The 14,781-nt window shown below is 37.9% G+C and overlaps 4 protein-coding genes across 6 annotated transcripts; 3 read left to right on the forward strand and 1 right to left on the reverse strand.

Annotated features, from left to right (window-relative positions):
* Positions 1–386: 386 nt before the first annotated feature.
* Positions 387–2,653, forward strand: LOC119985238 (phosphopantothenoylcysteine decarboxylase-like). Its single transcript, XM_038829469.1, has 3 exons — positions 387–514; positions 1,117–1,459; positions 2,083–2,653. Exons 2-3 carry the CDS (start codon positions 1,136–1,138, stop codon positions 2,350–2,352), a joined length of 594 nt encoding a protein of 197 aa, XP_038685397.1. The 5' UTR covers positions 387–514; positions 1,117–1,135; the 3' UTR covers positions 2,353–2,653.
* Positions 2,654–3,750: 1,097 nt separating this feature from the next.
* LOC119985393 (GDSL esterase/lipase At3g48460) lies at positions 3,751–5,520 on the forward strand. The gene is made up of 2 exons (XM_038829694.1): positions 3,751–4,759; positions 4,895–5,520. The coding sequence occupies exons 1-2, from the start codon at positions 4,106–4,108 to the stop codon at positions 5,399–5,401; spliced, it is 1,161 nt and encodes a 386-aa protein (XP_038685622.1). The 5' UTR covers positions 3,751–4,105; the 3' UTR covers positions 5,402–5,520.
* A 163-nt stretch (positions 5,521–5,683) lies between these two features.
* Positions 5,684–7,718, reverse strand: LOC119985394 (E3 ubiquitin-protein ligase AIRP2-like). Of its 2 annotated transcripts, none has more exons than XM_038829696.1 (5): positions 7,584–7,718; positions 6,641–6,803; positions 6,477–6,534; positions 6,151–6,385; positions 5,684–6,030 (listed from the first exon to the last, which is right to left on the reverse strand). In XM_038829696.1, the coding sequence occupies exons 1-5, from the start codon at positions 7,670–7,672 to the stop codon at positions 5,820–5,822; spliced, it is 756 nt and encodes a 251-aa protein (XP_038685624.1). In that variant the 5' UTR covers positions 7,673–7,718; the 3' UTR covers positions 5,684–5,819. The 2 variants fall into 2 exon arrangements, with proteins under 2 accessions (XP_038685624.1, XP_038685623.1); XM_038829695.1 differs by having other exon boundaries at positions 6,151–6,388.
* Positions 7,719–8,989: 1,271 nt separating this feature from the next.
* LOC119985955 lies at positions 8,990–13,970 on the forward strand. 2 transcript variants are annotated; one of them, XM_038830450.1, is made up of 7 exons: positions 8,990–9,122; positions 10,178–10,312; positions 10,425–11,379; positions 11,556–11,699; positions 13,324–13,410; positions 13,514–13,579; positions 13,737–13,970. In XM_038830450.1, the coding sequence occupies exons 2-7, from the start codon at positions 10,178–10,180 to the stop codon at positions 13,781–13,783; spliced, it is 1,434 nt and encodes a 477-aa protein (XP_038686378.1). In that variant the 5' UTR covers positions 8,990–9,122; the 3' UTR covers positions 13,784–13,970. The 2 variants fall into 2 exon arrangements, with proteins under 2 accessions (XP_038686378.1, XP_038686379.1); XM_038830451.1 differs by lacking the exon at positions 8,990–9,122 and having other exon boundaries at positions 10,185–10,289.
* The last annotated feature ends 811 nt before the right edge of the window (positions 13,971–14,781 follow it).

The raw sequence follows: 14,781 nt of genomic DNA on the forward strand, positions 1-14,781 counted from the left end.
ATGTTTTATTTAAAATAAAAATTAAATTTAAAATGATTAAAGATATGAAAATTTTAGACTTGTCAAATATAAAATTAAAACATTCCATTTTTGGTACAGCCATTGTGTGGACTTACCCCCAATCCAGTATATGTATGTCTTTGGAGTAAGCAAATTTCATAGGCACCCAAATAAAAATTAAATTTAATATGAAAAAACATGACAATTTTATCTCGTCAAATATAAATTCAAAACATTTGATCCGATCAATATGATTTTTGTATGGTGAGCCGTTGGGTGGACCTACCCCCAATCCAGCATGTGTCTTTGGAGGTCTTTATGGGCTTTCTTTTGCCCTTTTTAGTTTGTACATGTTTTGTTTGGGCCTTATTTGTTGGGCCATGGTTCAAGAAGGCATTCTCTTAATCGTAAAGGAAAAAAGAAAGCCCTAGAAGCTAAAGAGGAGATTCATTCAGAGAAGAACAGAACTACGCTCTTGCAGTCCTCACTCCTCCGTCGGGACAAGAAACTACTGGTTAGATTTCCGTTCTACTCCTATATCTTCTTCTCAATCCTATGTTTTCTCTTATCTTCTTACATTACAAATCCCTATTGCTTAGATTCCCGATTATAATTCTACATTTCCTTTCAATCCACTTTGCTGAGCCATGGAGGTCGATTAATTTTACAGTTTCCTCCAAGTAATTGTTTTAATGTATTGAGGATTTAGGACTCTTTCTTGCATTTAATTCTTATCAAAAATATAAAAGAATTTACTTCTGACTTTTGATCTGAAAATGTAAGTTGTTCACTCTGTTGTATGTGTACTCATAACCTTCATGGTTCAAGTCTGCATATTTTTCTGTGGTGTAAATAGGAGGAGCTTCTTTGTTCATTGCTGAATTTTATGCTCATTAGATGTGTTGTAGAATTATTTTTATGCTTATTATATGTGTGAAGTGAAATTTGTATTTATTTTCTTAATTTTGCGCCTCCTGCAAGAAATCTACTCACCTTGCGATTAAGACGGGTCTTTATGCCTCTGGGTGAGCTTACACCCGTCGCTGAGTGTATCCTACATCTTCTTGTGTTTGACATTTTAATATTTCGTTTTCTGGCCTTTTTGGGATATGTTAGGGCATTACCAGATCCTGTGATGGCTGAGACAGAATCAGTGCAAGTAAGTTCTGGTCATAAGAGACCTCGAATCCTTCTAGCTGCTAGTGGAAGTGTAGCTGCCATAAAGTTTGCAAATCTTTGCCATTGTTTCTGTGAATGGGCAGAAGTAAAAGCAGTTGCCACAAGGGCTTCTTTACATTTCATTGACAGAGCATCACTTCCAAAGGATGTAATTCTTTACACTGATGAGGATGAGTGGTCCAGTTGGAGTAAAATTGGTGATAGCGTACTTCATATTGAACTTCGACGGTGGGCTGATATTATGGTTATCGCCCCGTTGTCAGCTAACACACTTGCAAAGGTAATAGATTTGAGCAATGTGGGTAACTTTGTTCATATGTTTAACTTGTTTTAGGCAGCAACATGATATACACTGTTGGTCTGCATATCTAATAAGATGACACTGTTTGACCTTCTGATTATCTTTTTTTTGTCCTTTTAATTTTTTTTAGAGTACAGTTATAGTATGAACAGATAAAAAAGTCCCAGTGGTAAGGATTCCTTGTCAAGTAGGGTAACTTGATTTTTAGGTCAGCCAAGTTGTTTTGCATACAGCGATAGAGTTGTGCTACTGTTTCTGACTTTGGTCATCTTGAGCTTCATCACATTTTTTGGTTGTTTGCTGATAGATGGTTGCTGGAATTGGTACCACTATCCCTACCACTTTTGCCATGTTCAGTCTGGGATCATGATTTCAATATGCAGGAAATTTGTTCCAAAATGTTCATATCGGCATTTCAGGAATGTTCTAGTTTGCTGCTTCTTTTAGCAGCTTGAAAGGGACTTAAGGATAAATCATAAATGGAATGAATTTCACATGATTCGTGAAGTATTCAAGCAAGATGAGGCTATGAGTATTCAAGCTAGTTATGCGTTTTATTTTTGCTCCAAAAAATTAATTATTTAACTTATCTCCCATTGTAGATTGCAGGGGGACTGTGTGACAATCTCTTGACCTGCATTGTGCGAGCATGGGATTATAGCAAGCCATTCTTCATTGCACCTGCCATGAACACCTTTATGTGGACTAATCCTTTCACAGAGCGGCATCTTATGTCAATTGATGAGCTTGGGATTACTTTGATCCCTCCTGTGTCAAAGAGGCTGGCATGTGGAGATTATGGAAATGGTGCAATGGCTGAACCTTCTCTGATATACTCTAGTGTAAGGCTGTTCTTCGAGTCACGGAATTAACCAGGTGATGCAAGACTCAGTTAATTTTATGTTCACATAATGGTAGTATCAGTATTGGGATTTGTTAGCGTCTCATAGGGTCTGAACAAGCTCTATGCATCTGTACTCTGTATTGAGCATTTGTACATCCAGAAGTAGGTGTAGGAGTTGATATGAATTACATGTTACCAACTGTTGTTTCAGCTACAGCTTGGACTACCATAACCCAATGATTTTTAATAGCGACGAATTACAAAACCTTTGTAACAACTTGATGTATTTGTTGGTCCTCTAATTACGTTTTGCTATTCGCATTTCTTTAGACATTTTTGTGTGTGTTTGAAAAGCCGGAGCTGAATTTCGTTGGGGAAGAATAACATAAAGTTGGGTTGTAACTCGTAAGTGGGTTTCAGAAACCAGTTTTTGAGTTGGGAGTCTGGGAGAGTTGGTGAGCTACCATGTAAAAGAGCCTATGGACAATGCGCTTGTTTACATACAAAGCACCAGTAGTGACAGATATTTTCTTGCACCTAAACCATTGAGTTCTTGCGTACAAATCCATAGCCAGCACTAGAGGTCGAATGCAGGCTTGCAGCTGTGTCCGGGATCAAATAAGTTTGATTTATGAGATAAGGAAAGTAAGACACACGAGGTGCAAGCGGGGGGTGTGAGTCCTGAGGTGCAATAGCCTATGGCTAGACACTGCGGCTTGAGTGTCAGGGACTAAACAGGTTCAAGGCTTGAAGATCGAGCAGTGAAGTGATGGTTTAACTAGACATATTGCGCCAAATTTAGACATGATGTCCATTTCAGACATGGAAGTTGTGAACCCGTTTTGGGTTTGGGATATTTGGGGCGAGTACCCGCATGCAAATAATGAATAAGGTAATGGGCTTTCACTTTAGTCACCAGTTGAAATAATAATGAGCGTTCGATTCCCCCTCCCCCTTCTTAAACAAATAATGGGCTTTCCATACCTGTTAATGGCCTTCATGTGGGCCTTAGATCTGGAGACTTGTCAACCGTTGATATAGGAAGCATGTTACGGTTTTTGGGCAGTACACCAAGTAGTTGTAGTATTTAAGCATTTCATAAAAGCACCGCCCAGCATGTGAATCTACCCAAGACATGATCACCTACCTAAACGGCTAAACTAAACCCCCTCCTACCCCATAAATTTGAGAGCAATGGGTGCTCCAAATCAATCACAAGTTTTCTAATGTCTGTCTTGGCACTTAAAAATGGCCATAAAACACAGTTGGGACTCATTGAAGTCTCCCAACTGATTCTTGTCCAACTACTTATGACGGACGGTTACATTCCAACTCATAACTCTCATCTCCCCAACTGATACCAGCATCAGTTTTCTTGGTTTTTAAAATATATTTTCTTTTCTGTATGCAAGAAAAACAAGACAAAACCTTTAATCCCGAACTTGGGTATCACCAAGTAGACTATAGGCCTTAACCACCTCGGCTAAGGGGTTGTTGGCCTTTCGACTGAAGCCTTTTGAGATAACATATCAGGATCGGTGCAATCAAGGAGTTCAATATGATGTGGAACATATATCGGTTGTTTCATAAATATAACTTGACAAGAAACGTGACCCTTTAATTATTGGATCCTAGTCCCACAGGTGGTAACTGGTAGAGTAGGTTTATACCCTTTTTTGTACAAATATGTGTATATTCATTCTATGTATTTATGTGTGAGAGACACCCATAAGTACAAAGACAAGCAGGGAGCCAGGGAGTGAGAGTTGTTTGCAGATGCAATGACTTCTTTTACATATTCCTTCTTCCAAATCACTCTCACTACCATCTTCTTCATCTCCTCCTCCTCATCTTCTTCTTTTGCTTCTACTACAAATTCTCGTCCCTTCAAAAGGATATATGCATTTGGTGACTCTTTCACAGACACTGGTAACACCAGATCTGTCACTGGACCAAGTGGGTTTGGCCATGTCTCCAGCTCCCCATATGGCATGACCTTCTTTCACCACCCAACCAACCGATACTCCGACGGACGCCTTGTGATCGACTTTGTAACTCAAGAGCTTTATTTACCTTTCTTGCAACCTTACATTCTCCTAAAAGACAAAACCAATGCATCATCATCTTCTGGGGTCAATTTTGCTGTTGCTGGCTCTACAGCAATAAATCATGCTTTCTTTGTTAAAAACAATCTAACTCTTGATGTCACTCCTCAGTCTATCCAAACTCAGCTCATTTGGTTCAATAAGTTCTTGGAGAGTCAAGGGTGTAAAGGAGGAGTTACAACAACACCAGGCTGCAAAGCATCAGTTGATGATGCATTGTTCTGGGTTGGTGAGATTGGTGTCAATGACTATGCTTATATTGTGGGATCTGAAGTGTCAGGCGACACTATTCGAAAGCTTGCCATCAGTACTAAAACCCAGTTTTTACAGGTAAAACTGATTCATCTTGTTTTCATATGCACATTGATCTTAGTATTTGGAATAGCCGAGACAAAAAAAAACACTTGGATCATTAGCATTTTCGAGGCCAAGACTTCATCTGAATATCATTTTATTGACTTGCAGGAATTGCTGAAGAAGGGTGCAAAATATGTTGTTGTCCAAGGCCTACCTCCATCAGGGTGTCTACCTTTGGCCATGTCTCTGGCTGATGAAAATGACAGGGATGCTATGGGATGTGTGAAGAGTGTAAACAACCAATGCTACACCCACAATGTAGCTTTCCAAGCCAAGTTGCAACAACTGAGGATTCAGTTTCCGCAAGCCGTCATTGTCTATGCTGATTACTGGAATGCCTATGCTACCGTCTTCAACAATCCGGCGAGATATGGGTTGAAGGAGCGGTTCAAGGCGTGCTGCGGCTCAGGCACACCACCCTACAACTACGAAGTGTTTGCGGTTTGTGGATCACCTTCAGCCAAAGCTTGTCCAAACCCTTCTCAGTACATTAACTGGGATGGAGTTCACCTTACTGAGGCCATGTATAAGGTGGTTGCTGACATGTTTCTTCATGGAAAATTCAGTCATCCTCCATTCAGTTACTTGCTGGATAGGAAACAACGTCAAGGGTGAATGATCCTTTAATTAGCTGTTGAATATATCTGCTTCAATAATACAATGTTTTTCTGTTGGTTGTAAGATGAATGGTTGAGTTTTCTGTTGAATATACACATGTAGATCTCATTATAACATACATAATCTATGCTAGCTATCTCCTCCTTACTAGAAGAAATGCATGAAAGAAAATCTCAAGATGGCAAAATTCTTCAAATTTGACAGGGAAAAATTGGATCTCTAATGCAGATCATATACATCATTCTCTGTAAATATCAAAGTACCCTTTACAAGAAAATCCATGCCCTTCACAGAAATTTTCCTTAAAATGGGCTTCCTCAGAATCAAGGAGATGGACTAAGAACTGACCGGACCACGCGCATTGTGATAGTCTGCCATTTTCAATATCTCTGTGCTTCTGTTATCTTCTGTCGAACTAGATTAAGTAATCGTAGTACACCAAGAAAAGAGCATCTGGTATATCTTTAGGCAGGCTGTTCATGTAGAGATAGAAGCGCAAAATATCTTCTCTTATCACTCTTTGTGTATCAACCACATCACTACGGCAAGTGAGAACCCATAGATCTTCTGAGTTTACTCTTTTCAAACTCCCCCGGCAAAATGGACATGATTCTGATCTGGTATTCCTGTGACATAAATTCATAACGACGAGAAGATGGATTCACAAATCACAATTTCACATATTAGAACAAGGACATAACATATATAGTTACATTATATGTATACAGAAAGATGCTTGCATATACCAATCATGGAAGCAGTTGATACACAATGAGTGGCAGCAGCTTGGCAAGACAACTTTGGTGCAAGGCTCAAAACAGATTCCACATTCGTCCTCTCTCTCGAAATCCACTTCCGAAAGCTTCTTCCTACCTTCTAATTTCTTCTTCACTACCATCTCGAAGCTGTTACCTTCCTCCCCAGTCATGCTAGCCTCGGATGAATTAACATGAAGACGGTGAAGAGATGGTAATATCACAGCTGCTGCCACTTTATTTCAGTTAGTCCACGTACAGAAAGAAAAAAAAATCGACGTTGGAGAGAAAGAAATCAAAGAAGATAGTTCACAAACCATAGAATTCTCTAATGGTGGCTTTCCTTCTGGTACTTGGCTTCCCATCTGAGCATACCTAGAGAAATTATATATAAACCGGCATAGCGAATTAAACAACCAACAAGAAATGAAATCATCAAAATTTGAATGATAAATAGATAAACAAGCAATTAGGAGTGAACCTTATAGACAGCAATGTGGAAAAGGTTTAGACAATTTGAAAGTAGAAATGTGCATGAACAATCAATCCATTGAAGCAAAAACAAGCAGATGGGAGCAAAGTGATTGTAAACGAGTTTCATCTGAAGATAAGAACCGTCCTTTGCTCCGGGAATAGAAGCTGCCCTGAGAAGAAAAATCACATTCAACAAAGACATCATAAGAGAATTAGGCCAACAGGGAAAAGCTTGCATTCGTATGTGGTTAAAAAAAAAACAGCTAAATAGATCATTCACAAGTACAGGATTACACAGAGTAATGAAGTAAAAACTTGAAAAAAAATCTACCTTTGAATCGACAGCGCGCTCTTTGTTGTATAAGAATAGTAGCCAGATTGTGTTCTATGTATGTCAATTAACTTATGAACAAGAAAAAACTTTCCAGGAAATGGTTGCTTGCTGCTCTAGTGCAGAATTGACAATTTTCTTCTAAATGGATCAAAAGATGGGCAAAACCTATCAGGAAAATATTGGGAATATTGGATCCCGTCCTACACGGTAAACACAGACTCGTGAGTCCCCCCGTCCCACACGCACCAGAAAACACGGTAAACACATACACTTGAATCCAACACAGACGTGGTAAGTCCCCCGTCCCACGCGCACCAGAAAACATGGAGAACTTGTTCCAATAAAAGGGCATTCATTGCTATTGGGAAAAAAAATTTATGTTCTAGAAAACCAGAAATTTGAGAGATGCAAGAAGCATAGGTAAATTATAAAGCTCAAATAAATCACATTCCATAAAAATTTTCGTGGTTCCCTAGAATTATTTACAAAAATCATCAGTTCTACAGAGTACAGACCCATTACATTCATATTTGAACCAAAAGTAAGTACCCAAACAGAAAAATAAAACAAAAAACAACAGTAAAAACTCAAGAGAGGGAGTCTGAGAGAGCCTTACAACATGTTGGCAAACTGAATATCAGCCTCAAGAACCTTGAGAAAGTCTTGGCAAGAGGAGCTACCACCAACCTCATAACAGTCCATCATCTCTCTTCCACTCTCCCCACTTAGAGAAAATAATTAAGACCTCTCAATATATATATATATATAATTGGTAACTCCCTAGCTGTTATGTCTCTTGTTGGGTAAACAAATAGGCAAACTAACCAGAACAAGCAGCAGTCTTTGAAGACTTGGGGAGGGAGGGAGAGAGGAAGTTGCATGCTTCATAAAGGCTGTGTTTGAATTTTGATTTTTTGTGTTGGATTTGGTTGAGTCAAATCAAATCCATTAAAAGCCCCATTTGAAGTGATTTTGATTGACTTGCTCTTTCTGACTGTTTTGAATTTTGATTGTATCGGTTGAGCAGTTATGATTTATGAGAGACTACCTTCTCACTTCTCCCAATCAAAACTCTTCTTCTAGTAGCAATATATCGAAAACTCTATATATCCCTAACAATTTCTTCCATAATAGTATTACGTTATTTAATTATATTGACTTTCGTTATTTCGTTGTCTAATTACACGTCATGATTGATTATGGGTGAATTTGTTAGGCATACGTGGTACTGCCGAATATATATATTTAAAAAAACAATAGTATGTTTTGATAGGATATCATTTCTCCCAAATAAAAATTAAATTCATTGCAAAGAAAACAGAGAACCTAAAATTTTTCATAGGGGAGAGAGAATGCTTCAGATTTATATTTAACGGTTTAGAATTTTCATATTATTTTCATGTTCAACATGCACTTTATTTGGGGCAAAAAATCGTTGGATTTGTAAATTCAACTAAAACACATTGATTATTTTTTTCTAAAAAATGATATTTTCTTTTTTAGAAAATAATATTTTATGGACGTTGTAAGAGACCCCAACCATTCAAGTTTTGTGACTCTCTCAAAACTTTCTCAACTTGTGAAGTGTGAGAATGTTTCGGATTTATACTAAACGGTCCAGTATTTTCATATTTTGTTTGGGATTTGTAAACTCGACGAAAACACATTTCATTATTTAAAAAAAAAGATTTGGTGTTCTACAAAAGCATTTAATGCTACCTATAGAACTCATAATAAAGCCCAACCAACGTTTGTTTTAATGGGCTAATTAACTCAGGTACTGACGCAAGTGATGCTGTGGCCTCTGGGGGTGCGACTAATAGGGCCAAGGTGACTGAGGCCCATTTATATCAGCTCCATATACTAACCAATCAAACGACGCCGTATGACAAAACTTAAGATCGAGTTGTTCGTTCGCCTGTGACTAGTGAGTGATACGCTGCATGAAGGTGCAAAACAAGGAGACATACGAAAATAATATCTCTATTTTGTTCTTTAAGACCGAAATCTAATTGAACGATTCTCCAAGTCAAATCAAATCAAACTTCCTTCCCCAACCAGTTCTCCCATTCAACTTCCAAGACCTCTTCTCTCTCTCTACGTTTCGCTTCATTTTTTAGGTTTTCTCTTCAAAGAATCCTAGCTCCCTCACAAGGTAATGTTTTTTCAGCAACTTTCGGGTACGTGTACTGTTTATTATGCATGGAAGTGTTATTTGGCTAGGGTTTGGTCGTCAGATCCATCTATGTCTCTGTTTGTTTCGTGGCAAAATGTCGATACTTTCTTCGAGAAAAACTGACATATCTGGAGAAAAAATATTAGCGGATTTACGTTGTTTAGGGGCTCAATTTTGTGGAGTCTTGATTATTGTATACATGTATGTGTGTGTGTGTGTTTGTGTGCATGCATGTGCGCTTGTGTTTGTATATGACATAAACAGAGAGAACCGTGGAGTAGGTTCAAGATGTCAGAGATGATTCAAGAAGTGTTACATCTCTTGATGAAAAATTAAATTGAGCGTGGAAGTGTGAAACTTCTACTACAATGATTTCCTTTTTCTGAATTAGCCTTGGAAGCATAAATGTTTCAAAGGTGAAGGGAGCATGCCAATATAACGCTTAGCTTAGTGGGGATTGTTTGTGATTTTAATGCTTATATGGTTTTTTCTGATTATTTCTGATGGGTGGGACGCTACTGTTGTATGCAATAATTGTTTTGGTATTAGCTAATGAAAGCAAAATCTTACCCCCTCTGTGTTGCCATCTTGTTGCAAGCAAGGTGTGAAGAGCTCTATAATTAAGTTGCTTATGAATGCATAAATGTTTTTCTACTTCTGAATTGAATATTTTACTATACGATAGATTCAAGTCTATGTACATTTCATGATTTGTTGGTTCATATGATATACCTAGTACATATCTATTTTGCGTTGTAAATTGCTGACTATTTAATTTTCTTGCTCGTTATTTTAAAACATTTTGTGATTGGTAGCCAACAATTGATCCTTCTAGGCATTGTACCCCCTTGTGAATGATAGCAAATGTGTTGTTAATTTGTGTTTCTTGCATGATATTTATCCCCAGAACTGCCAAGTGCTTAGATTCATTTGTTGGCATTCTTGACGCTGCCCAGTTGTTTGGAATTTTCACTTCCCATTGTCATTTTTCCCTTTTATTTCTTAAGATGTTTCTCTTAATGCCTTTCCAACAGATGAGTCATGAGATAGAAGCATGTGTAGAGTGCACCAAGCAATGCCTGCGGTTTCATGGGAAGAAGCAAACTTCATCTCCTTCCGTCGCTAAATTTTTCAAAGTCATGATTGGTGATCAGTTTTCAAAAGTTCTTGTATGATTATATTTCAATCTGTTATTCTCTATCACTATAAGTCATCTGAATCATTTTCTCTATATTTTAGTGTCCACATCATTTGAGGGTTCGATTTTTTTGTTCTTTGCAGTACATTCCTCCTAAATTTTCACCCATGGTGTCATCATTGATCGGTCAAAAAACTTTTCTGGAGGACTCAAATGGCAAAAAATGGGAAACACAAATATCTAAGCTTAATGTCTCATTTGCTTTCCAGCAAGGATGGCAATTGTTTGCATCAGGTCATGGCCTAGGAGTTGGAGACTTTTTGGTGTTCTACTACATCACTGGATCACACTTTGTAGTGGATATCTATGATAAAAGTGGATGTCAAAAGCTAGATTTTCCAGTGAACATAAGTCAGAAGAAAAGAGCAAGGCGTAATAGGAATTATGTTGACGAAGGTGGTACTAGTCACACAGTTGATATAGATTCCAACAGCAAACAGAGTCCAGTCATCCCTACTGTTTCTGGATCAGACATCGAAATTAGTCAAAGCCAATTTGAAAATAATGTAGCAGAAGTAAAAATGGCCATGGAAAATCATTTAAATTGTGAGTTCGTCAAAAGGCCTCAACCTGTCTCTCAAGTTCGTGACATGGAAGATACAAACTATATCATCAATAGAGACATTGGAGATCAGCACGGAAAAGACAGACACATTTTATTTGACTTGTCTCAGTTTGAAATGTGGGGAAACAACTCTGGCATTGATGAAAGCAAGAGTGGCATAGTTGGCGATGTAAGATATTACCCCGATATATCTGCAGGATTGCATATTGAAGCTGGCTTAGTTAATGAACATTCAGCGATTGAAGAGGTGAGAACTGGAGCATTGGCTTTGGCTGCATCTAAATTTGAGTTTGTAAGAAATAAAAATGATACCTCACTGATAGATAAATTGGCCGCTGGTTCTGATAAAGATACCTGCAACAAGATCGCTGGCCATCCCTCGACCAATACATCTGCAACAAAACCTATAAGAGATGAAGATGACTGCACTGATATGTCAAACAAGATTCAGAGAACCAAGAATTCTCTATCAAGTTAGTGTCTTCTATTTGGTTTTGAGCGGGTATTCCTGAGTGTAGTCTTATTTTACTCTTATTTTATTTGAATTGATTCATATAAGGTCTCTACAGGGATATCCATTAAGATTTTTTTCAAAAAAAGATTCCTATAAGACTGCTCATAAATTATTTTTGCACTGCAAATTGTGCAGTGCCAGAAATTGATAAACTGGTGTTATCCTGGAAGAAACGTAATTCCCTCGCTCGCAACAACCTGAGTGCCCAAGTAAAGCTTACTGGAATATCAAAGTCGGGAGGAGGTCCATTGACCACCAGTTTGTCACAATGCCAATCTGGTACATACTCATTTCAAATATGATTACATATTTTGTTTTCTTACCTTCTCTTTTGACGTAAGCTTAGTTCTCACTATAACAATATTGTTTCTGGACAAAAAGAAACCTTCCCAGGATCATAGTTGATGTGAATTCATTACTGTTGGGTCTAAATTAACCTTACTAGCAAGTGTACTAGTCGGCGACTACAGCACAATGATAAGCAAGGGTCGAATCCACAGGGACGGTGTTATGTTTAATCCAAATGTATATTTGCATGTATATATGGACAATGCAATCAAAAGTAAAATTCAACTCAAGATTGTTTGGTTTGGTAATTCAACTAAAACAAGCAAAGAGCAAAGTGTTTTTGGTATTTTCTTAGAATTAGGATGCAACTAATGCAAATGAGATGATTTAACAAATATGAGATGAACACCAAGGCTTCGGAATCCCCCTTGGGAAATGACTTGGAATGACATAAATTTACACACATATTTGCTAATTCGGGCATAACGAATCCGTACCTAAGTCGGTTTTAGCGCACCTAAGCCAAATCTCCCTAAAATCGATTACTAGCCATCTTATTGGTCTAGGTCGGATATTCCTAAATACATTCTAGCCATCTTATTGGTCTAAACATGCATAGGAATTCATGGAGTTCTATGGAGATTAGGATTCATACAAATTGTCACCTAATTAAAGGGAGACACATTCATAATCAAGTGTTTCAAGAAGCATAATCTACTTGACATATTATTGTCTAAGCAAATTCTCCAAACAATTTCATCCAAAAACCTAAAGTGTTGGCCAAACACCACAAGCATGAATAAATTGCAATCAAACATAGAAACACAAGATTTATACCCAAATCAACTCATATGTATGTAAATCAAGTCATAAACAAAGTCATCAAACCCAAGGCTTCAACCTAGCCTTGGCACAAGAGATTTAGTTACACATAATGAGAGAAAAACACAAAAGGAGAGATGAGAAAATCATGAATAAACCCAATTAGTTGAGTAGATCCAAGTTGAGCTGAAGAATCTCTCCTCCTAGCTCCAAGAATCGCCTTCCCCCTCTGGTTTCCTCCCCAGAAAATCAGTTCTAGGTAAAAAAAGTCTCCCGTAGCTCGGACAAATCGCGACTTAAAACACCTCAGAAAATTGCTTTTCACGCCTAGGCGCGTTGTTTTCACGCCTAGGCGTGCACAACTTAAAATTCAAGTCCAACTCTCTGGACTGGGCGTGCAGGAGTGATCCTGGGCGTGCACAATTTGTGCGCCTAGGCGCGTTACCCCTAGGCACATGATTCAAATGACCATAACTTCTCCATATGACCTCCGATTTGCATGATTTTAGATTCTACGGAAAGCTTGAGATGTCTAGTTTCCAATGCCTTTTGTTGCGCTCAATTCCAATAACGTGACAGAAAGTTATGACTATTTGAACACACGAAGGTCGGTGGACATTTTCTTCAATTCAGCCCTTTTTCCGTCGCTTTTCATCCAAACCGCAATCAACCTATCAAAATACAAATCAACACATAAATACACTCATTATTTATCAAAAGAAAGCTTAAGAGGGGGATATTTCTACCAAAGACAATAGGTATTATCATAACTATCAATTACCTTGTCGCATAGGTGAAATCTTGAACATTGACAAGAAAGGTTCAACAAATGCGACTCCTGAACATTGCAGTGACTGGGATACAGTTCTAGATATATGTGGTATAACTATATTTATTTCCATTGTGATTATTGAAAGGAATCTATTCTGTTTTAAGCTTTCCATGTTTATTCTGCTATATTGAATAATGAATGTCTCAAGCAGGTGAAACTTCAAAAACAATCAAGAAAGAAGCCGTGGAGATGACTCAGTCGATTCATTCATGGAGAGGTGATTTTGGAAATATTTGTTATCTTTAGTTGGACTTATTTTGACTGGTCAAAGGGGTCGCTGTTTGTTTCTAGCTCTTTTGCGCATATGCTTTAAGTGTATCTATCTATTGCGCTCTTAATTTTTTCTCAATATGTAAATGCATACACATATGCAGAAGAGGTGACAAAGGTGATGGAAGGGGGAGCCCAGTCAGAGTTCTGATACGATAATCGAAGACAATGATGAAGTCCAAGAGTGGTGAAATCTGAAAATGTTGATTTAGTTAGTTCTCCCCATCATTAGTCAACCGATATCTCCTGTCCGTGTTCCAAATGTGTTCCAAATATGTTCATGTTCCACTCTTTTTTGTCTGTTATACTGTTTCATCGATTTCTTTGCCCTGATTTTGATAAAGTTTATGGTCTTGTATTTTGGTATTTCATTCCTGAAGAATGTTGAGTCAACGACAAACAATTTATCGATAGATACTGCATCGTTTGTTGACATTCAAAATATTCTTCCAGATACTTGAATGAAATACACCATTGTTTGATGGTCATGTAGGAGTTGCCTACTAACCCAAAACATTGACGCAACAGTCAGAACACCTACAGATAAAAGTAACGGTCACAAATTTTAAAGGAAACGTTTTTCAGTCTCTCACCAGGAAAACTTTGTCATAGTAACGGTCAAAAAATTCAAAGGAAGCCATTTTCAGTAGAGATCTTAATCTCACCTTGAAAACTTTGTCATCATAAATTACACTCCCCTCACACGACAGAAATCGCCCATTGAATCAACCCCCCCATAACCTCCCTTCTCTTGCAGTCAATTTTGGCTTTCTAGTCCCAATTTTTGAATTTTGATTTGGAAACATTGCTAAGGTTTACGATATTTTTGAGCGGCTGATGTGACCAAACTCCTATCGGAATAGCCGGTGTTGTGCCGCCTTCGCTCTTGCGTTCTACAAACATTGACCTGATCTTGCAGCTAGTCGATGAGTGATGACGAATTGACAATGAGATTTGGTTGGGGAAAGACAACTTTTGGTCACTGAAATATCTGACTAGGTTCAACTCAGTTACTCATTTTTCAAATGTTTCAATTTGGGTATTCAAATTTCTAAACTGTTTCAATTTAGTCACACAGACAGATTTCACCCAATTCGAGCAGTCAACCATCCCACGTGTCACTTTGACCTGACGATAAAAATTAAAATC

Source organism: Tripterygium wilfordii, chromosome 19 (assembly GCF_013401445.1).
Source record: "Tripterygium wilfordii isolate XIE 37 chromosome 19, ASM1340144v1, whole genome shotgun sequence".
Classification (NCBI taxonomy): Eukaryota; Viridiplantae; Streptophyta; class Magnoliopsida; order Celastrales; family Celastraceae; genus Tripterygium; species Tripterygium wilfordii.

Excerpts from the sequence above, each read along its gene's own strand:
- LOC119985394 (XM_038829695.1), bottom strand. The coding sequence starts at position 7,672 with ATGATGGACTGTTATGAGGTTGGTGGTAGCTCCTCTTGCCAAGACTTT. Across the intron at positions 6,804-7,583 it reads ATTCAGTTTGCCAACATGTT|GGCAGCTTCTATTCCCGGAG; the intron begins GTAAGGCTCTCT and ends TTTTCTTCTCAG. Across the intron at positions 6,031-6,150 it reads ATCAACTGCTTCCATGATTG|GAATACCAGATCAGAATCAT; the intron begins GTATATGCAAGC and ends TTTATGTCACAG.
- LOC119985955 (XM_038830450.1), top strand. The coding sequence starts at position 10,178 with ATGAGTCATGAGATAGAAGCATGTGTAGAGTGCACCAAGCAATGCCTG. Across the intron at positions 10,313-10,424 it reads ATCAGTTTTCAAAAGTTCTT|TACATTCCTCCTAAATTTTC; the intron begins GTATGATTATAT and ends TGTTCTTTGCAG. Across the intron at positions 11,380-11,555 it reads AACCAAGAATTCTCTATCAA|TGCCAGAAATTGATAAACTG; the intron begins GTTAGTGTCTTC and ends CAAATTGTGCAG.
- LOC119985393 (XM_038829694.1), top strand. The coding sequence starts at position 4,106 with ATGACTTCTTTTACATATTCCTTCTTCCAAATCACTCTCACTACCATC. Across the intron at positions 4,760-4,894 it reads CTAAAACCCAGTTTTTACAG|GAATTGCTGAAGAAGGGTGC; the intron begins GTAAAACTGATT and ends ATTGACTTGCAG.
- LOC119985238 (XM_038829469.1), top strand. The coding sequence starts at position 1,136 with ATGGCTGAGACAGAATCAGTGCAAGTAAGTTCTGGTCATAAGAGACCT. Across the intron at positions 1,460-2,082 it reads CAGCTAACACACTTGCAAAG|ATTGCAGGGGGACTGTGTGA; the intron begins GTAATAGATTTG and ends CTCCCATTGTAG.